The sequence below is a fragment of the Hemitrygon akajei genome, chromosome 9, assembly GCF_048418815.1.
Source record: "Hemitrygon akajei chromosome 9, sHemAka1.3, whole genome shotgun sequence".
Lineage (NCBI taxonomy): Eukaryota > Metazoa > Chordata > Chondrichthyes > Myliobatiformes > Dasyatidae > Hemitrygon > Hemitrygon akajei.
This window is the reverse complement of record NC_133132.1, coordinates 120,005,055-120,026,819: the sequence shown is the minus strand read 5'-3', so window position 1 is coordinate 120,026,819 and position 21,765 is coordinate 120,005,055. Positions and strand designations below refer to the sequence as shown.

At 40.4% G+C, this 21,765-nt stretch overlaps 1 protein-coding gene across 1 annotated transcript in view; it reads right to left on the bottom strand.

Annotated features, from left to right (window-relative positions):
* Positions 1–21,765, bottom strand: part of cpsf3 (cleavage and polyadenylation specific factor 3) — a 59,308-nt gene that overhangs the window by 8,045 nt on the left and 29,498 nt on the right. The window contains exons 6-15 of the mRNA XM_073056884.1: positions 21,193–21,282; positions 18,280–18,430; positions 15,649–15,824; positions 14,179–14,337; positions 13,310–13,456; positions 12,699–12,851; positions 9,104–9,212; positions 7,299–7,397; positions 4,727–4,821; positions 1,155–1,242 (exon numbers count right to left, since the gene is read on the bottom strand). Coding sequence (XP_072912985.1) covers positions 1,155–1,242; positions 4,727–4,821; positions 7,299–7,397; positions 9,104–9,212; positions 12,699–12,851; positions 13,310–13,456; positions 14,179–14,337; positions 15,649–15,824; positions 18,280–18,430; positions 21,193–21,282 — 1,267 coding nt within the window. The remainder of the gene's footprint in view (positions 1–1,154; positions 1,243–4,726; positions 4,822–7,298; positions 7,398–9,103; positions 9,213–12,698; positions 12,852–13,309; positions 13,457–14,178; positions 14,338–15,648; positions 15,825–18,279; positions 18,431–21,192; positions 21,283–21,765) is intronic.

The window sequence follows — 21,765 nt, the reverse complement described above, 5'->3', positions numbered from 1 at the left end:
TTGCTATCTGGAAATCAACTGCCAAATTGTGATTTATATGGTAGACAATGTTAAAAAGAATATACAGCAGAAGTATACAAGAAATTCAAAGCAATTTTACTTAGGAAACAAGTGTTCAAAATGCATGTTTTGAATTAGAGTGGTCATGTGCAGCCAGATTTTGAATGCCATGGAATGAACCACTTGGCTGAATATGCTGACTTCAATAAAGTATGAGATTTATATTTCCCAGTGACTATCAGTCTGCTCAATGCCCTCTAGTTGGACAAAATCCCTACCAACATTGCAGTACAGTGAATAGGCTCCTTACAGGATCCAATCAAAATACACTAATGTATAATCAGCAATAAATTTAAATTTATCAGAATCAGAATCAGGTTTATTATCACCGGCATGTGATGTGAAATTTGATAACTTAGCAGCAGCAGTTCAATGCAATACATAATCTAGCAGAGAGAGAAAAAATAATAAATAAAATAAAACAATATAAACAAGTAAATCAATTACGTATATTGAATAGATTATTTAAAAAATGTGCAGAAACAGAAATACTGTATATTAAAAAAGTGAGGTAGTGTCCAAAGCTTCAAAGCCCATTTAGGAATTGGATGGCAGAGGGGAAGAAGCTGTTCCTGAATCGCTGAGTGTGTGCCTTCAGGTTTCTGTATCACTATCCCTTCCTTCATGGCCAGGGAACAATGTACTGGCATGTGCTATGCTAAGGATACTCTGGTGATAAACTTCATCTATGATCTACACTGACCCAACGACTTCAGTTAGTTCAGTCAATTAATATACAACATTACCCAGAGATCTAGTAAAGAAGAAGAAAGTCAACTCCATTCCCTGTTCTGATTGCTAAACAATAATTTTGTTTTTGTTGAAAACATGCATATTGTGTTCTATTGAAAGTGATGTTATGGTTGGAGAATAATTCTTATGATACCAGAAGTAACAGACATCATGTTAGAATATCTAAATGGGTGGTGCAGAACAAATAACTGGCCATGGTTTTAGGATGACAAATTTGCACCATTAGACTCAGCCCCAGAATAAGTTAATGTTTTCAGGAGGCAGAACATAATACTGTAATTTTCTTTAAAGGAAGATAGTACATGAAGGGGCAATAAATGAAGCTATGGAAATTGTCATACCTTTTTGTGCTTTAGGGTTTGACTGCACTTCCAGGATCACTGTCATTACTGCATCAGCATACATGTCATTTAATGGGTTTGCCACCCACTGTGAAGCAAAATAAAAACAAAGGCAGTGTTACCAAGAGATCAAACTGCTTTTATTTAATTGCCCTGAGGTTTAGTAACTAGCTTAAAGATACCTGTGTTACGAAGGATGAACAGCTCTGATGGGCAGAAGGGTGCAGAGTTGCCCATATCCCCCCCCCCCCCCCCAGGAGAATCACAAACCATTACTGTTGCTATGCTGCTAATGAGAGAGAAATGGAACAAAAACATGCCAGAACATCTGATACTGATAAGAGAGGGGAGAGAGACTTGTTGATTCACCATATTATGACTTCTGAAAGACTTATGGCTTCTGAGAGGGTTATTTACCTTATACCATTCTGTTCATTAAAATTCCTCAGTGGACAGCCGGAGTGGGCTGGTTTGATGGGCTAAGCCATTCAAAACTGATTGACACCTGAGACCCCGTGAGTAGGGATAAAAGTGAGGTCTGGGGAGACACCCTTCAGACACACTATTGAGCACTGGTTGAGTGTTGGAACCCACGAGAAGGTGTGGGGCATCGGAGACCGAACAAAGGAACGGTCAGTTTAACTCACAGTGTTACAGCAGGGCCGGTGGGGGCTTGTGTGTGTGTCCACTCACGCCAGTGTGTGTGTCCACTCACGCCAGAGTGACGAGTCCACCACAGAAGAACAGTCTGGCTGAAGGACAGAGGGGTCATATCTGAATGGCCACAACAGAACGACGGATCAAGAACGTAAAGGAAGGTTTGCCTGCCTGTAGCTGTTACTGCTCGCTCGCTCTCTCTCTCTCTCCCCCCCCTCCAACAATTACAACACAACGACCAACATCTACCTCAGCACGTATGAACTGAACTGAACTTTATACTTTTATATGACAATTCATTATCCCCTAGACATTGATAGAGCTTGTTTATTATTACTTATTATTATACCCACACTTGTAGGTTTAGTATTGCTAACGTGTATTATCTACCGGTATATATTTGCATTATTGATATTGATTTGTGTATTTTACTAATAAACACTGTTGAAAATAGTACCAACAGATTCCCAACGGATACTTCTTTCTCTGCTGGTTAGACACCCAGATATGGGGTACGTAATACCTGACAAAAGTATATTTTGGAAATGTACATCATACTTAAGGCAAGAACATTAATCAAAGTTTTCATATTAATTTCTGATAAAAAAAATTCAGTCACCCAAAAAAAGGGACTGCAGTTAAAAATAACCATGCCAGCCAGTCAATGCTGACTACTGATACACGGTGTGTAATAGAGCTTTGCTCAACTAATGAGCAACAGTTGTGAGTTGTCAGATTGTGCACATAGTCTGGCCTGGTGCTTTAACACAATACTGAGGTGGTGCTGCATTTTGGATTCTTATTTAATAATCACACAGTCATAAAGCAATATACGACCTTCGGCCCGATCAGTCCATGCCAACCCAGCTAGTCCATTTTCTTGAACTGGCCCTCTAAGCCCTGCCGCTCCATGTACCTATCCAACTGCTTTTAAATGACACTATAATTGGGTGACCGCTTCATCGAGCACCTCTGCTCCATCTGTCAAACATCCTGGTAGCCAAACATTTTAATTACAATTCCCATTCCCACTCTGACATATGGGTCCATGGCCTTCTCTTGTGCCAAGACGAGGCTACCCTCCGGATGGAGGAGCAAAAACTCATATTCCATCTGGGTAGCCTCTAACCTAATGGCATGAATATCTCCTGTGGGAAAAAAAATCCTGTCCCTCTTTTTCTATCTGCCACTTCAGCTTCTTCTTCTTACCTGCCTATCACCTCCCCCTGGTCCGCTCATCTTCCCTTTCTCCAATGGTCCATTCTCCTCTCCTATCAAATTCCTTCCTCTCCAGCCTTTAATCTTTCTTACCCACCTGGCATCATCTTTCATCTTCCAGCTATCCTCCTTTCTCTCCCCCAACTTTTAATTCCAGAGTCTTCCCTCTTCCTTTCCAGTCCTGAAGAAGGGTCTCGACCCAGAATGTTGACCATTTATTCATTTCCATAAATGCCACCTGACCTGCTGAGGTAGTCTAGCATTTTGTGTGTGTTGGTATTGTACTTGCCTCAACCACTTCTTGTAGCAACTTGATCCAAATACTCACCACCCTCTGAGTGAAAAAGTTGCCTCTCTGATCCCTTTTAAATCTTTCCCCCTCAACCTAAACCTACGCCACTGGTTTTGGATTTCTTTCCCTGAGGAAATGACCATTCAGCATATGTATGCCTCTCATAATTTTAAACATTTCTGTAACATCACCCCTCATTCTCCTAAATTCCAAGGAATAAACCTTGCTTGGCCAATGTCTCCTATAGCTCAGGCCCCCTAGTTCTGTCACCATCTTCCGAATTCTTTCCAGTTAAACTACATGTTTTCTACCACAGGGTGAGCAAAACTACACAGTGCAGCTTCACCAATGACCTTTTCAAATGCAATATAAATGTCCCAATTCCTACACTTAATGCCCTGAAAATGCCCTTTTCAGCATCCTGTCTAATTTGTGACACTGCTTTCAACAAATCATGTACTTGTACTCTCAAGTCCCTCTGTTCCACTACTCTCCCTAGTGTTCTACCATTCAAACTACACTCCCTAGTGTCCTACCATTCAAAGTACAAGTCCTATGCTGGTTTGATTTTCCAAAATGCATTGTCACACTTACCTGTATTGAAATCTCTTTGCCATTCTTGGCCCACTTTCCTAACTAACCAAGATCCCTTGTAACCTAGGATAAATCTTAAATATCAACAATGCCTTCTAATGTCATCCACAAACTTACTGATCAAGCCTCGTGCATTCGCAACCAGATCATTTATACATAGATAATGAATAACAAGGGTCCTATCATAGACATCTATAGCACACCACTCGTCACCGGCCTCCATTCCAAGAAACAATCTTCAACCACCACCCTTCGTTTCTTACTTCCATGACAATTTTGAATTCAAGTAACTAGCTCTCTCCTGGATTATATGGAAATTAACCTTCCAGACCAGTCTACCATGGAGGACCTTGTTAAAGATCTTGCTAAAATCCAGGTAAACAAGATCCACTGCTCTACCTTCATCTACCTTTGTGGCTACCACTTCAAAATCTCTAAAATGTTCATCAAACACGATTTTGTAGCCACAAAGCCATGCTGACTTATGTTAAGGCCTTTTTTAAATTGAACACAAGAGATCCTGTTTAAGGTTCAAGGGAGTACTTCAAGCACAAAGAATAGAACTTCAAGAAATTAACTGATTATTTAATGCACTGCTGTTTGAGGAAACTTGTGTCCACTTTGCTATAAAATAAGCTTAGCCATCCATACACCCTATAGTTTATAGTCTGTGCATCACTTTCTGAAAGGGACAATGCAGATAATTGCTTTTTTCTCTGCTTCATGTGCAAGTATACAATTCGCTTGGTCATATTAATTCTGAAAACAACTAAAGAAAAATAAATGATATGACCGTCTCAGAAGAGCTCACCTCTAGCATAACCATGCCTGGCTCCTGAATCACTGTGATTGCTTTAAAGACCCTCAGTGCTGGTTTTTCCTGAATTTCTATTTCTTCCACATCATCTGAGAAGTAATAAAATATTCTATCAGACAGTTTAACTTTTTAATAAAAGACTGATCTTTGAACAAATGCATTATTCACAATGCTGGGATATTGCAATAAGGTTATGGTTGTGTATAGTGTAGTGCAAACAAATTCTGTCAAAACAAAACAGGACCAAATTTTGAAAGAAGTACAAGTTCTTGAAACAAGGCAATTTTCTTTCCTGCTAACTGAATGAGGAAAGTGCACTGATTTCCTGGTATAGCAATATGCTCTTTGGAGCAGAATAAACACATCTTAAATTCTCTTTGGTGAACAAACTTTTCTGAACAAGGAATCAAGTAACTAAAGGACTGTTTTTGCCATTCCTGGCATAAACAAGCAGGGCTAAGAGGTCTCTTGACCTTTTTCACCAATCTAATGAGAAAGTGAACACTCCGAGGGGAATTATGAATATTGTTTCTGACATTTCTCTCCTCTTTCTCAACCTTTCTGCTGGCAAACTGTCTACCAGTGTATTTTATAAACATACGAGTCGCACCGCTATCTAACTGTGGACTTCCTGAAGGGTAAGACGAAGGAACACATACCAATCCTCATAGAGGATTCAGAAGTGGCGAGAGTGAGCAGTTTCAAGTTCTTGGGTGTCAAGATCTCTGAGATCGAACCTGGTCCCAACATATCGATGCAATTATAAAGAAGGCAAGACAGTGGCTATACTTCATTAGGAGTTTGAAGAGATTTGGTCTGTCGACAAATACATTCAAAAACTTCTATAGATGTACCAGGGAGAGCATTCTGACAGGCTGCATCACTGTCTGGTTTTGGGGGGGGGGGGGGGGGGGTGCTACTGCACAGGACTGAAAAAAAGCTGCAGAGGATTGTAAATTTAGTCTGGTCCATCTTGGGTACTAGCCTACAAAGTACCCAGGGCATCTTCAAGGAGCAGTGTCTCAGAAAGGCAGCGTCCATTATTAAGGATCTCCAACACCCAGGGCATACCATTTTCTCACTGTTACCATCAGGTAGGAGGTACAGAAGCCTGAAGGCACACACTCAGTGATTCAGGAACAGCTTCTTCCCCTTTGCCGTCCAATTCTTAAATGGACATTGAGCCCTTGGACATACCTCACTTTTTTAATATATATTATTTCTGATTTTTGCAAGATTTTTAATCTATAATTGATTTACTTATTTTTTTCTTCTATATTGTGTATTGCATTGAAATGCTGCTGCTAAGTTAACAAATTCCCTGACACACGGTGGTGATAATAAACCTGTTTCTGATTGACTAGAACTCTTTTCACCCTGTCTCCTGTAAAAATGCTATTCCCTTTCCTCAGTTCCTTCATGTCTGCCACATCTGATCCCAGGATGAGGCTTTTCTTTTCAGGACATTAGAGATGGTCTCTTTCTTCAAAGAACTGTGTTTCCCTTCCTCCACCTTTGATGCTGCCATCACCCACCACCTTAACTGGGATGGAGTTTCTCTCATCCTCACCTACCACCTCATCTGCCTCCAGAATGTCCATCATCTTCAACGGGATCCTACCACCAAACACATCTTCAACACCCCCCCAACTCTCCACTTCCCACAGTGATCTCCCTTCTAGCACACGTCCCTGCAAGCGACAGAAATGCTACCCCTGCCTGTTCACTCTTTACTTCCATTCAGGGCCCCAAACAGTCCTTCCAGGTGAGGCAACACTTCACCTGTGAATCTGTTAGGATTTAGGATTTACTTTATTGTCACCAAGCAATTGATACTAGAGCATACAATCATCGCTGCGCTTTGTATCTGGCCTCCTCTACATCATAAATTGGGGGACCGCTCTCAGAGTGGAGGAGCAGCTCCTCATATTCCATCTCGGTAGCTCCAACCTGATGACATGAACATCAATCCCTGGAATTGTAATCCCTCCCCTTCCCTCTCCTATTCCCCATTCTGGCCTCTTATTTCTTCTCTTCACCCATCTATCACCTCACCCTGGTGATCCTCCATCTTCCCTTTCTCTCATGGTCCACTCTTCTCTCCTATCAGATTCCTGCTTCTCTAGCTTTACCTTTCCCACCCACCGGGCTTCACCCTTCTAGCTAGTCTTTCTGCCCCTGCCCCAACGTTTTTACTCTGGCGTGTTTCCAGTCCCAAAGCAGGATCGTGGTGTGAATCGTCAACCGTCCATTCATTTCCATAAACGCTCCCTGACCTGCTGCTACGGATGTAGTTGGCTGTATTACCAGTAACTAGAGAACAAATACTTTGCCAAATCCCAAGCAGTAACTGAAGCCCTAGTGCAAATCTCTGATACACCACTGCTCAGGTGGCACTGATCTGAGAAACAATAGACCTATTGCAGTATCTTGTAAATTAAGTACCTTGCAGATTCAGAGCCTGGATTCGCGACAAAAGATATTCAAGCTAAAAGGAAGGTGGCCGATACCCAAGAATTGTTACCAGAGGTGAAAGCAGAAATGTGAAGGAGATGTCAATACAAACCTGCAAGAGCTTGGAGGTGGTGTGCCAACAGCATGAAAGGTCCTGAGTACTGAATGGCCTGGGTCTGTGTCACTGTGCTCATTGCCAAATCAGTGTAATCTATTACATGAGGGAAGGACAACAATTTGTATTTTCAACTTGTGCAATGAATATTAATAATTTTTGAAGACACTGATCAAATACATGAAAGTAGAAACAACAGAATTAGTGATTCAAGCTCACCTTACAGTTTTAAACAAATAGTTCAAGCAAATGATGCTCCCAAAGATTCCTAAATGGCATAAAGCTACTTCCACTTCCCCACCCCTCCTCCATTGATTTCTTTCATAGTAATTTTCAGTACAACTTAGCTGTGAAGAGCACTGCCTAATACAAGGATTCATTAGGCTGTTGAATCCATATGCCAAAAGTTAGGCTAGGTGGTGGGGAGGAGGGGTTCATATTAGTGAGCTGGGGATGAGGGATGGGTATTCTTTTGTAAATTTTTTTTTGTATATTTTTCCAGGCAATTGCTCTCAGAGTGTGGGTAACATAGCACCATCCTATCCCTAGATTTCTCTAGAACAGAAGGAAACCATGTAGGTTTTTCCCACGTTGTTTTTACTGCGAATCTGGCATTTTCCAGTGTTATGTTCTGCTGCTATTGGATTCTTTCGAACTGATTTCGGAACTTGCTATGCTTATTGTTAAAAGTCAGAATTCATAACTATCTGCTTTCGGGCACCTTCTGCTTTAAATATATCCAATGCCTTGGCCTCCACAGCTCTCTGTGACAATGAATTCCACACATTCACAACACGGTGACTAAGCTGCTTAGACGCTAAGACATAGGAACACAATTAGGCCAATCAGCCCATCGAGTCTGCTCCGCCATTCATTCATAGCTGAATTCGTCCTCATCTCTGTTCTAAAGGGATGTTCTTCAATTCTGAGGCTGTGCCCTCTGGTCCTTGACTCTCGAAGTATAGTCTAACAAGGCCTTTCAGTATTCGGTATGTTTCTATGAGATACTCCCTCATTCTACTACACTTCAGTGAGTACAGGCTCAGTGCCATCAAACTCCCTCATACGTTGTTAACCCATTCATTCCCTGGATCATTCTTGTAAACCTCCTCTGGACCTCTTCCAATGCCACCGCATCCTTTCTTAGGTATGGGGCACACAGCTGCTCACAATAGTTGAGGTGCGGTCTGGCCAATGCCTTGTAAAACATTACATCCTTGCTTTAATATTCTAGTCAACTTGAATTGATTGCTAACATTGCACTTGCCTTCCTTCAACTTGCCAGTTATCCTTTAGGAATCCTGCACCTCCAATTTCTGAATTTGCTTCCCATTTAGAAATAGTCTACACCTTTAATCTTTCTACCAAAGAGTATGACTATAAACTTCCCTGATCTCTATTCCATCTGCCACTTTACCCATTCCCACAACCTATTCATGTCCTTCTGTAGACTCCCTGCTCCCTCAACACTACCTCCCCTTCCACCTGTACCTGCATCGTCTGCAAACTCGGCCACAAAGCCATCAATTCGGTCATCCATGTTGTTAATCTATAACATTAAAAACTGCAGATCCAACAACTTTTTTTAATACCTATTTTAGCCACTTCCATGAATGGCTAAATTGGGCAAATATGTACTGGTCCCAATGTATCCCAATTAACCAGAATCCACTGTACATGAATGTAACAAATGGTTATACTGCCATGGGACAACTCTCTCCTGTCCTAACCTACTATAACATTCTGCACACAGGCTTAAACCCAAGAATTAACTATTTAAGTATGGAAACACATTTACTTACTGGATAGGTCAGAAGGAATAAGTATGTGATAGTTGAAGTTTCTTTTTACAAGTATCCCAGATATCCTTTGACCTTGATCAGCTTTTTTGTCTGCCAATGAACCCATCACCTGTTAAAGATATTAAAGTAAAGATGAAGACATGATAGGATGCAATTTCCTCTAACTTTTTCACACAACAAATTGTCAGTCAGCAAATACAAACCTGGGACAATCTGTGAGAGGAATCCAAACAGAAATCTGGAACAATTTAACTAAGGCCATAATGTTATATTCTATTTAAATACCTAATCTGAGTAAATATTCTGATGTAGTTTTTAATTGATCTGAATATGGAATTGAGTCCAAGGTTCTGTGATCTCTCTCTGGTGTTATGAAGGATGAACAGCTCCGATGGGCAGAAGGGTGCAGAGTTGTCCATGCCCCCCCCGGGAGAATCACAAACCGTTACTGCTGCTATGCTGCCCATGAGAGAGAGAGATGAAATGAAAACATGCCGGAACATCTGCTACAGATAAGAGAGAGATAAAGAGAGGGGAGTGAGACTTGTTGATTCACCGTATTATGACTTCTGAAAGACTTATGGCTTCTGAGAGGGTTATTTATCTTATACCATTTTGTTCATTAAAATTCCTCAGTGGACAGCTGGAGTGGGCTGGTTTGATGGTCACAGCCATTCAAAATTGATTGACAACTGAGACCCCTTGAGTAGGGATAAAAGTCAGGTCTGGAGAGACACCCTTCAGACACACCAGGAAACACACCATTGAGCAATGATTGAGTGTTGGAACCCACGGGAAGGTGTGGGGCATCGGAGACTAACAAAGAGATCGGTCAGTTGAACTCACAGTGTTATAGCAGGGCCGGTGGGGGCTTGTGTGTGTGTGTCCACTCACGCCAGAGTGACGAGTCCACCACAGAAGAACAGTCTAGCTGAAGGACAAGAGGGGTCATAACTGAATGGCCACAACAACACGACAGATCAAGAACGCAAAGGAAGGTTTGCCTGACTGTAGCTGTATACTTCTCACTCACTCTCTCTCTCTCTCTCCAACGATTACAACACAACCAATATCTACCTCAGCACATATGAACTGAACTGAACTTTATACTTTTATATGACAATTCATTATCCCCTAGACATCGATAGAGCTTGTTTATTATTGCTTATTATTATTCCCACACTTGTAGGTTTATTATTGCTAATGTGTATTATCTATATATTTGCATTATTGATATTGATTTGCTTATTTTATTAATAAACACTTTTGAATATAGTACCACCAGACTCCAACGGATTCTTCTTTCTCTGCTGGTCAGACATCCAGTTAAGAGGTACGTAACACTGGTAATTAGAAAAGTCTGTTCTATGCGGTTCACATTATTTTGCCCCACAGTTTAGCAAGAAATAACATTTTGAGGATTAAAATATAACAAAAAAAGAAATTTGTTACATGCTACATGACAAAGACTCTGAATGATGAGAAATATCTAGTTTACACAAACTAATGAAAACATTACTCATTCAGTAAGATAAAACTTCAGTGTGTCTGGAGAAATAAAACTTCACAGCTAATGTGTATGTGTGTTTAGAGCAGAATTAAACATTAAAATTTTTTTTAAAGATCCAGTTCACCTGATCTGGCAAAATTACAATAGCCATAGGCATTCCGTTTTAGTTAAATGTTGTACAAGAAAATCCACACAGCACATGCAAGGTAGAATGCAGTACACATGCACAATTACATTTACAGTTCTACATCCTATATCATATACAGAAAACACAGTTATAAATAGAAGGGATCTTTGCAGTTAATAGGTTAACTTAAATACTCAAGTTGATTGTTCCAGTTTCTGAGATACAATGCTGTTTCATGAGGAGGCCATCTTAGGCAAACTGAAATGCGAATTCATCACCCTACACTAAGACTTCCTCAACAAATACATCCAACTTGGTCACAAAACTGCAGTCTAATCAAACCGTGAGAATAATGAAGTTCAGGTGGGATTTTTTATCTGTATGAATACCTTCATAATCAGTTCCGGATTTAAAAAAACACATTTATTATAATCTGTGACAGAGGCTGCCTGAGTTCTTCATGTGTTTTTCCTATAAACAATGATGTCACTGAAGAGCCAATTTTACTTGGTTTATTTTAGTCTTGGTACTTATTTTGAAAATGTAAAAGTTGTTGCATAACAAAGTAATAACACTGGACAACAAAGATTTTGCTTCCTGACTACTTTTGGGTGTATTTTATGGATCTTGGGCTGCTGATCATGAAAATCACCATGAAATTTCCCTATTACACACTTTTTTTTTGTAATTGCCGATATTTGTTACTCACTGAAATCTAGAAGAATGTGGGGGGATCTTATTGAAACTCACTGAATACTGAAATGACTAGATAAGGTGGATGTGGTGAGGATGTTTCCTATGGTGGAGGTATCCAGAACTGAAGGGCATAGCCTCAAAATTGAGGGGTGACCTTTTAGAACAGAGGTAAGGAGGAATTTTTTTTTAGCTAGCGTAGTGAATCTGTAGAATGCTTGCAGTGGAGGCCAAGTCTGTGGGTATATTTAAAGTGGAAATTGACAGTTTCTTGATTGGTCAGGGCATCAAAGGATACGGCAAGAAGGTAGGTGTATGCAATTGAGTGGGATCCAGGATCAGCCATGATGCAATGGTGGAGCAGGCTTAATGGGCTGAATGGCCTAATTCTGCTCCTGTCTTATGCTGCATGGCAAGACAGGTTTTAGATAGGCTATAAAAGCATCATAAACACACTGTTCTATGCATTGCATTTACATGTGTATCTATTTGCGATCATGTTGATGCACATGCTCTACACGCATAGCATAGTGTATGTACTCATTACAACAAAATAATTGTATTTTCAGGCATTCATGATAGCAAACTCCCCACTGCTGCAATAGCTGCAATATTTTCTGTTATATTTGTGGTGAGTATGCACTCAAATCTCAAAGACAGAGCATGACTCCTCTTATTAAGAAAGCCTATGAGCTCTTTTGAGTGTAAAATTGGCGACCAAGACAAAGCCTGGGCTGCTCACATTTTTTGCATTCCCATTCAGACTTCTTCCCTGCAAATCTTAGTGCGTCAGTGATGAGCATGGGGAAAGGTTTCACCAGGACACTGCAGTCATGGAGAAATGGTATCAATGCTGGATGATTATTGTTGGACTCTTAAGTGAGAGGCCTCAGACTCTGAGTACAAATGAACTTCATCAACAAAATATTTTTAGCTTAGTTGAACAATTGCAAAGCATCAGCACCATTATGCATTTAAGCACATTATATTCAATAAAAGTTAATTTCTTGTTTCTCTAAATTTCTACGTGGTACAAGTAGTCTGAAAGTATATTTGAGTTCAGTTTCAAGAAATCATTACCAAAAATAATTCAGAGGATGCAACACTTTCAAAAACACTCGCTGTCCAGTGTAATTATAAATCAGGAAGAGGCTGACAGCCACACAAGGAGAAAAGAGTAAAAGAATTTGAAAAGATTAAAACAATGCTCTAGTCCACTGCATGTTGACAGATAACCTTAAGAAGTGAAATCCTATTGTAATTACCTTGGCAAGCTTTTCACCTCTGAAGTATAGTGTCACAGCTTCTGTGTTACGTGGGTTGTGGACCTCAATATGAACCTCATCATTGTCTTCATATTCCCGGATAAGTGCTGCCTTCAGTCTCGCCATTTCATTCTGTTCGCCATGGACAAGCAGCTATAAGAAATCCCAGATATGTCCCAAAGGGAAGTGAATTAACGTACTGCATTTTACAAAATGAAACAGATAAGATACCTTGATTTCTTGAACACTGAAATAAAATAAGGCAACAAAATGTGCAATGCTAACACCTGCTCTCCTTAGGGAAAGACAGCAGAGAGTGAACGTGCACTTCAGTTGTATGGAAAGTCAATTAGCCATTATTTTTATTCCCGATCACAGAGATGTCTGCTGGAACAGGTTTATAGGCAGACATCAGGTGAATTACAGATAGTGCTCAAATGTGATTTGCTATTTCACTAAAACATACAAAAAATTGATTTTCAATATTTGCAGAAAAAGTCTATGACAGAATACAGAATCACCATATTGGAACTACGTTCCGATATGAGACGGCACTTTGTGAAAGATAGGGAGGGAATACAAGTTGAACATTTTTAAAGTTCAGTACTGACCACATGTGGTGGTTTTAATGCACGAATAAATTCACTTGTCTGTTGGTAATCTGTATGTGCCGAGAATGAAATGTAATCTACAGACATCTTCAATGGCAACTTTTGTCCAGACATAGTCGTTACTTCCTCAGGCTCTGACATAATATGCTGAAATTATAAGAAACAATATTAATTGAATAACATAACATTGTTTGCAAAATAATTAAGTGTGCTTAATATACTGCCAGCAACACAAAAAAATTTAGCAACTCATGTTTCTTCATTGTGATAAATGGACACTTCCACAAGAAACAAGAATGATCTCTTTGCCTTGAAGTTAAGATCATTCCTCAAACCTTATTCTGAACTATTTACTTTAATGATGAACACTTTAATAACCTCATGGAAATAGCTACAGCAGCCTTTTAATCTTGAATTTCCATCCTATATTCCCTAAGAGGATATTAGTCAATGCATAGCTGAAGATTGGTTAAGCATGGACACGAGAGAAAGAGAGACAGTGTAATGCATACTTGCATCCCACCAGTTAGTATCAGTAGCAAATGAACAACAATGGGGCGGATAAGGACAAACATTACAACCAATGTTGGCATGTTTTCTTTAAAACATCTGAGGATCAGTACTGCACCAATGCCTGTTGGGGGGGGGGGGGAGCATAGCAACAGATCAACGCTCAAATGATTTTTCTTCTAGAGAAGGAAATGCTTAGCTGTCACTTGGCATTTTGTGGGAGTACTGCCAATGTTACAAACTTAAAATTGTGACATTAGTGACTTATTCTGGGAGCTTAAAAAAATGGAACAATTAGATTCAACTGAAATTAAATAAAAATATGCATTTTGAGAGGCATGCATTCTGACTTTGCCTACCTTAGCAAGTGTACCTTCAACACAATAACCGGCAATAATGACGCCATTTCTCTTATCAGTGCTCCAGCTTTCAAACAATTCCCTGGACAAACCACTTTGCATCATACCAGGAGAGGCCATCACCACACTTGGACCAATGTCATCAAAATGATCCATGCTCTTCAAAAAGAAAATGGCATTGTAGAAAATGAAGCATCGTCAATTATCACAAAATCTCTGTTACTCAATACTCTGATTTATCAATGCACTACTATTTTTAAGATACATCACATTTACATAAAAATGAGAAAATAAACATTATTGTATCAGATTTCACTGAATGAATGTTTTGTTAATTTTCTCACCAGCCACCATTACAACTTCCTAAATCAGATTGCCTATGGATGACTTGTCATGTAAGTTCCACCGACTAAGAAATGTGCTGAAATTGCCTAAACATTTTCACCTACAATCAACCCAATTAACTTGAAACTAAAAAATGGATAATGGTTTAATCAGCTGTTTCAGCTCATCTTGGAGATGAACTGAGGTTATGGCCTGCAACTAATGGGCTCCTGGACTGGCTGTGGCAGTGGACTCACATGCATAAACTTCAGTTCTGAATGCTATTTGGTTACTGTATTGTTTGCACAAATTGTTTTTTTCTCTCTCTGCACGCTGTGTGTTTGATGCTTTTTTTTTTAAAAAGGGGTTCTATTGGTTTCTTTGTTTTGTGGCTGCCTGTAAGGAGATGATTCTCAAGGTTGTATATAGTATACATATTTTGATAATAAATGTACTTTGAACTTTGAAAAAGCAATGACCTTTGTCACTGATAGTTGGCATTACACTGCTTCAACAGGTGGACTAAACTAGGTGAGGGTAGCCAGCAGGTCTCATTCCCTGATGACATAGAGACATGCCTGTCCTAGCATGCCAAGTCAACTCCAGCCGACTGGGCGGATGAGATCAACAGTAAAACCCAACTGCCAGGAAAGCAGTCCAGCAATGCTCCATGGAGAGCTAAGTGGATGACGAGGCACAGAAGTCGTCATGATTATCCAATTCAACCAGGGAAAGCCCTCGTTGTAATATCAACTCGACCCACTAGACCCAGACCTCTAAGGTCGAGAGTTGAACAGCCCCAGTGCAACGGCTTTTCTACTTTCAAAACTCACCCACACAGGTTTCTGTCATCGTCGGATATGACACAGAACCACCAGTTGTACTAGCAGTGCTCTAATTTGTTCTGTCTTTCATTCTAATGCATAATTTGTTACTCAGTTAAATTGTAGTTCATCTTTTTTTAAATACTTTTTGAACTATTTTCATCTAACTGGCTAATTGGAGCAGCTGCTTTACTGGGCCAAAACGTACTGGTCCCCGTGTGACCTAATTAACCAGCATCCACTATAGTTAATCAAGGACATATTGCATTATTGAGAATTCCCATGTATGTCAGCAGAATTCAGTTAGCAATAATCCTCTTACCTTCAGGTTGCTGATGTGTTTGAAGACGAAAGGATTATTAATACTGATTTGTTTTCGAATTTTTTCATTCATGGCGTTGACGTAGGTTTGATATACAGCCATACATTTTTTTGCCAGGGATGAGGCGTAGTAGATGGGGATGTCATGTAGTTCAGGATGATTCTGCCAATACTCATCTATTGTGTAAAAGTAAAATAATAGTAAGTTTTCCATCTTTATTGCATATTTCAATTCAGTACAGCACAGGAACAGGCCTTCCAACCCACGATGCCTGCGACAACCACCATACCAATTTTAACTAACCCCATCCACCTGCACGTGGTTTATTGCCATTGTATCTCCATTGCCTGTCTGTACTTGTGCCTATCTTGTTGTTTTTACTGCCTGTTACACCACTGGCATTTAGGGCAGCAAAATGTGCCCTCCTAAATGGCTCTTAAACGTTGTTATCATATCTGCTTTCACCCTCTTCCCTGGCATGTGCCAGACATATCCATTCCTCGATTTCACGCTGGCTATAACAACAGGAAGGAGCAAGGTCCTGAAAGGCTTTGAGCACGTGGTTGTTAATTTTTGATGTATAACATTGGAAAACCAAGTGCCACCGCAGACCAACAGGGTCAGAGAACAATATGGAAGGATAAGCTGACACTTAAGTGGCGAATGAACCCTGGGCAGGAGCAGTGGAATAATCATTTCAGATGACAAAGTCATAAACAAGCATTTCAAGAGTGTTTGGGGAATGTTAGGAATGAAGCTGGGTAATGCAATGCTAAGAAAAGCAGCCAGACTACATGCCGGAGAGGTTATCGGGTCCGATGTTCAGTTCACAATCAAAAAGAACACTACAGCTGTCAAAGATCCCAGTTCGACTTGAAAAAGCAGTTATTCAGTATCAATTATACAACAAAAGGCTGCAGAAAGTGAAAGAAGATGAACCATAGTCAGTCATGCATGCTCTATTTGACTGTGATTTAAGTTTTTATTGCACAGTTCCAGCTTCACTGAGCTTCAAATGAGCAAGTAGTGAGCACAGCTTCTCTTCTAGTATTTAACCCTGAATCACAATATTAAGCAAGAAGTGAAATATTCAACTTTATTTGACTTATCCATACCCTTTCGCACCTAATCAACATTTAAATAGTATTTGTGAAATAGACTGGCGGAAAGGATCAACCAAAGGATTCTCATGATAAAGTAAATATCTGAACACAAGAGATTCTGTAGATGCTGGAAGACCAGAGTTACACACACAAAATACTGGAGGAACTCAGGAGGTCTGGTAGCATCTAAGGAGGGGAATAAACAGTCAACACTTCAAGCTGAGACACTTCATCAAATATCTGAAAAATATTTTTGCTAGCAAAGATTTTCTTTGACCATCTTCAGTTACTAGTGGGGTGGGGTCACTAGCAGTGACTACTGGGGTACCGCAAGGCTCAGTGCTGGGACCCCAGTTGTTTACAATATATATTAATGATTTAGACGAGGGAATTAAATGCAGCATCTCCAAGTTTGTGGATGACACGAAGCTGGGCGGCGGTGTTAGCTGTGAGAAGGATGCTAAGAGGATGCAGAGTGACTTGGATAGGTTAGGTGAGTGGGCAAATTCATGGCAGATGCAATTTAATGTGGATAAATGTGAGGTTATCCACTTTGGTGGCAAGAACAGGAAAACAGATTATTATCTGAATGGTGGCCGATTAGGAAAAGGGGAAGTGCAACGAGACCTGGGTGTCATTGTACACTAGTCATTGAAGGTGGGCATGCAGGTACAGCAGGCGGTGAAAAAGGTGAATGGTATGTTGGCATTCATAGCAAGAGGATTTGAGTACAGGAGCAGGGAGGTTCTACTGCAGTTGTACAAGGCCTTGGTGAGACCACACCTGGAGTATCGTGTACAGTTTTGGTCCCCTAATCTGAGGGAAGACATTCTTGCCATAGAGGGAGTACAGAGAAGGTTCATCGATTGATTCCTGGGATGGCAGGAATTTCATATGAAGAAAGACTGGATCGACTAGGCTTATACTCACTGGAATTTAGAAGATTGAGGGGGGATCTTATTGAAACGTATAAAATTCTAAAGGGATTGGACAGGCTAGATGCAGGAAGATTGTTTCCGATGTTGGGGAAGTCCAGAACGAGGGGTCACAGTTTAAGGATAAAGGGGAAGCCTTTTAGGACCGAGATGAGGAGAAACTTCTTCACACAGAGAGTGGTGAATCTGTGGAATTCTCTGCCACAGGAAACAGTTGAGGCCGGTTCATTGGCTATATTTAAGAGGGAGTTAGATATGGCCCTTGTGGCTAAAGGGATCAGGGGGTATGGAGAGAAAGTAGGTACAGGGTTCTGAGTTGGATGATCAGCCATGATCATACTGAATGGTGGTGCAGGCTCGAAGGGCCAAATGGCCTACTCCTGCACCTATTTTATATGTTTCTAATGCAGAATTAAGCATCATTTGCTCAAACAGGAGAGCTGAAAATTTCTCCAATCTTTGCAATTTAGAATTATTATTGATAAAATGCTATGATTATAGCTCCCCTTAAATGTTTTCATCTGCTTTTTATATGAATTTATTAACAAAAATAAGAATAGAGGCATCAATTACAAATTTGCTATTACACCCACCTAATATCAGTAGCAGCTCTTGGGCACGGCCTAGAGCAAAGACAGGGATGAGGCAGCGTCCTCCACGGTTCACAATATCATGTACGGTGTTACAGAATCGAGCTTCACGCTCCTCACGTTTCTCATGAATGTGTGTACCATAAGTGGATTCCTGTATAAAGTTGGAAATACCAGCGTTGAAAATATAATGAACATGAAGTACAAGGGACTGAATCAGCAGGAAGCTCTTTGGCCTATGTTGTCATGTTCAATTATTTACCTCAGAGCTACTTTCTAGCACAAACCCCGTATCATTCAACAAGCAATTCCCCACATCTCTCCTGGGTAAAGAATTTCAAAGACCTATTATCCTTGTTAAGTTAATTAGCTGTTGTAAATTGCCCATAGAGGTAGAATTTGGGGGAAGCTGACCATTAATGTTGAGACTTTTGACCTCTACTTCTAGAGATGAAAACATTAAGAAGCCTGAGCAAGCTAAATGTCCTCTCAAGCAGACAGACAGTCATACTTTAATGATCCCGAGGGAAATTGGGTTTCGTTACAGCAACACCAACCAAGAATAGTGAAAAAAATATAGCAATATAAAACCATAATTAATTAAAGAATAATAAGTTAATCATGCCAAGTGGAAATAAGTCCAGGACCAGCCTATTGGCTCAGGGTGTCTGACACTCCGAGAGAGGAGTTGTAAAGTTTGATGGCCACAGGTAGGAATGACTTCCTATGACACTCAGTGTTACATCTCGGTGGAATGAGTCTCTGGCTGAATGTACTCCTGTGCCTAACCAGTACATTATGGAGTGGATGGGAGTCATTGTCCAAGACGGCATGCAACTTCGACAGCATCCTCTTTTCAGACACCACCGTCAGAGAGTCCAGTTTCACCCCCACAACATCACTGGCCTTATGAATGAGTTTGTTGATTCTGTTGGTGTCTGCTACCCTCAGCCTGCTGCCCCAGCACACAACAGCAAACATGATAGCACTGGCCACCACAGCCTCGTAGAACATCCTCAGCATTGTCCGGCAGATGTTAAAGGACCTCAGTCTCCTCAGGAAATAGAGATGGTTCTGACCCTTCTTGTAGACAGCCTCAGTGTTCTTTGACCAGTCCAGTTTATTGTCAATTCGTATCCCCAGGTATTTGTAATCCTCCACCATGTCCACACTGACCCCTTGGATGGAAACAGGGGTCACCAGTGCCTTAGCCCTCCTCAGGTCCACCACCAGCTCCTTAGTCTTTTTCACATTAAGCTGCAGATGATTCTGCTCGCACCAAAAGACAGTAAGAGCTGATTCAGTCCTCCTTATCATTTCTTTCCTGTTCCCTCCCTACTTTTTGATTCCTTTGCAATTCAAATGTCTATCAATCTTCACATTCAATATATTCAATGATGTCATCCTCACAACTCTCCAGAGTACAGAATTCAAAAGAGTCATGACCCTGGAGGAAGAAAATCCTCCACATTTGTCTTAAATGGCGGTGGTGATTGGGTGGGGGGGGGGGGGGGGGAAACGTCATTCTTATTCTGAAACTGTGCTTTTCATTCTAGACATATCTACCATGGGAAACAATCTCTCACCACCCACCCTGTGGATCCTGCTTTAATAAGATCACCTCTCATTCCTTTAAACTTCAGTGTGCACCAGTCCAAACTGTTCAACATCTCTTTAGTCAATTCAGAAATTAATGTGGTGAACCCACCCTACACTGCCTCAAATGCAAGTTTATCCTTCCTTAAAAATGGAGACCAAGACTATGTGCACAACCTCAGGTGGAGGCTCACTAGGGCCCGTAAACACTTCACTTCATTCACTACAGCCATTAGACATCTTTGTAGTGCAAGGATGATCTTGGGAATCATTTAATTGTGACTTAATGAGCCAAACATTCCCGTTAATGACATGCTAAAGAGAGATGCCAACAGTTTCAAATCGCTGGAACTTGCCCTGAGCATCACCATATAGTGAACTGGCTGTTTTTTTAACAATAAACTTACTACAGATATTCAGGGTCATAATTAATAGTCCAATCATCTTTTGTAATGTAATGATTGGCAACCACATGGGATTTTAAGAAATCCTGTGGTTTTATGGAACTTCAGAGGTAAAACCTGATAGTGCTGGTTATTTAGCAGGACCTGAGACAACTGGATACCATAATTTATATAAACAACAATGTTTTCCATGCATCAAGTACTTTCTTTCTGTTAACAAATCTACACACAACTCAGTCACCAGGAATTCTTGGAAAAATGAAACTGAGCTCTGGCATCTATCAGGGACCCCTAGGTGTGTGAGTCAGTGACATCAGAGTCTGAGGTCCAGTGTTCCAGGTCTTATCATTGGCAAGTCTTAGGTCGATACCAAAGATCAAAGCATGAAGGTCAATCAAAAGTCTTGAAAGTCAAGACCTGATGGCTGGAGCCTGCCTGCAAATCCTCTTGGGAAGTTGAAGGCCCAATGTCTGCAAATCCACAAGTCTGCTGGAGGCTAAAGGCCAAAGACGGCCTGTCCTGGGGCTAGAAGACTGTGAATATGCACAGTGGGTGAGAGGGAGGAATGGGGCTTGTTTTGCCATGTTATGTTCCATGGCTTGGTATGTTCTGTTTTGTGTTCCGTCTCGTTTTGCCAAGCTATGATGGCACCAGATTATGTGACATCATGTGGATATGGCTCCCAGCACATCCTTGGGTACGTTGGTTGTTGATGCAAACAAGGCATTTCACTCCATGTTTCAATGTGTATCTGAATCTAAGATCTGATAAAGTGCTTACTGATTTTATATTTCATTTTGATAGTTTGATTTAAAAATTTGGAGTAATCATTTGCCATAATATCTCTCATACAAGTACACACATTTCAATGCTGGTGACATTATTACAATTTCCTGAATGACATAAAGTAACTTACTATAATAAGTATATCAGGTCTGACACTGGGAATTTCAGCTGCCATTAAATGCCTGTCCTCTTGTCTGGAAAAATCTCCAGTATACAAAATCTGCAACAGAACAACCAAGATAAACATAAAGATCACAAAGTCAAAAGTAATTGAGAATGAGAAAAATTCCTTCTGAGTATTATTTGCTAAAAACACTTAAAAAATTAACAATAGATGGGCTCTACTTTTACACTGAAAACTCCAGTGCCCCATGGAAAGTTCTAAAATAAAGACATTGACATTGATATACAGTAATTGAGTTCAGTTTTGCGCAATGCATTTTAATATTAGTAGTTCCCAGAGTGGGTGACCTGGGGGCGGTGAGAGTTTCTAAGAAGACGATAAAGATAAAGGGGGCAGTGGGGGGTTACAGGCTTAATTTAGGAAACAAATTACTTATTTATAAGCATTCTATCCTCAGTGCCTCATAATTGATTACAATAATAACAGAATCACCTCATCTCTTAGAATTTGCTCAAAGTGTGTTAGAGTTGTTGAAATGCAATGTGATACATCTGAATTTGGCATATCATGAGAAATCTG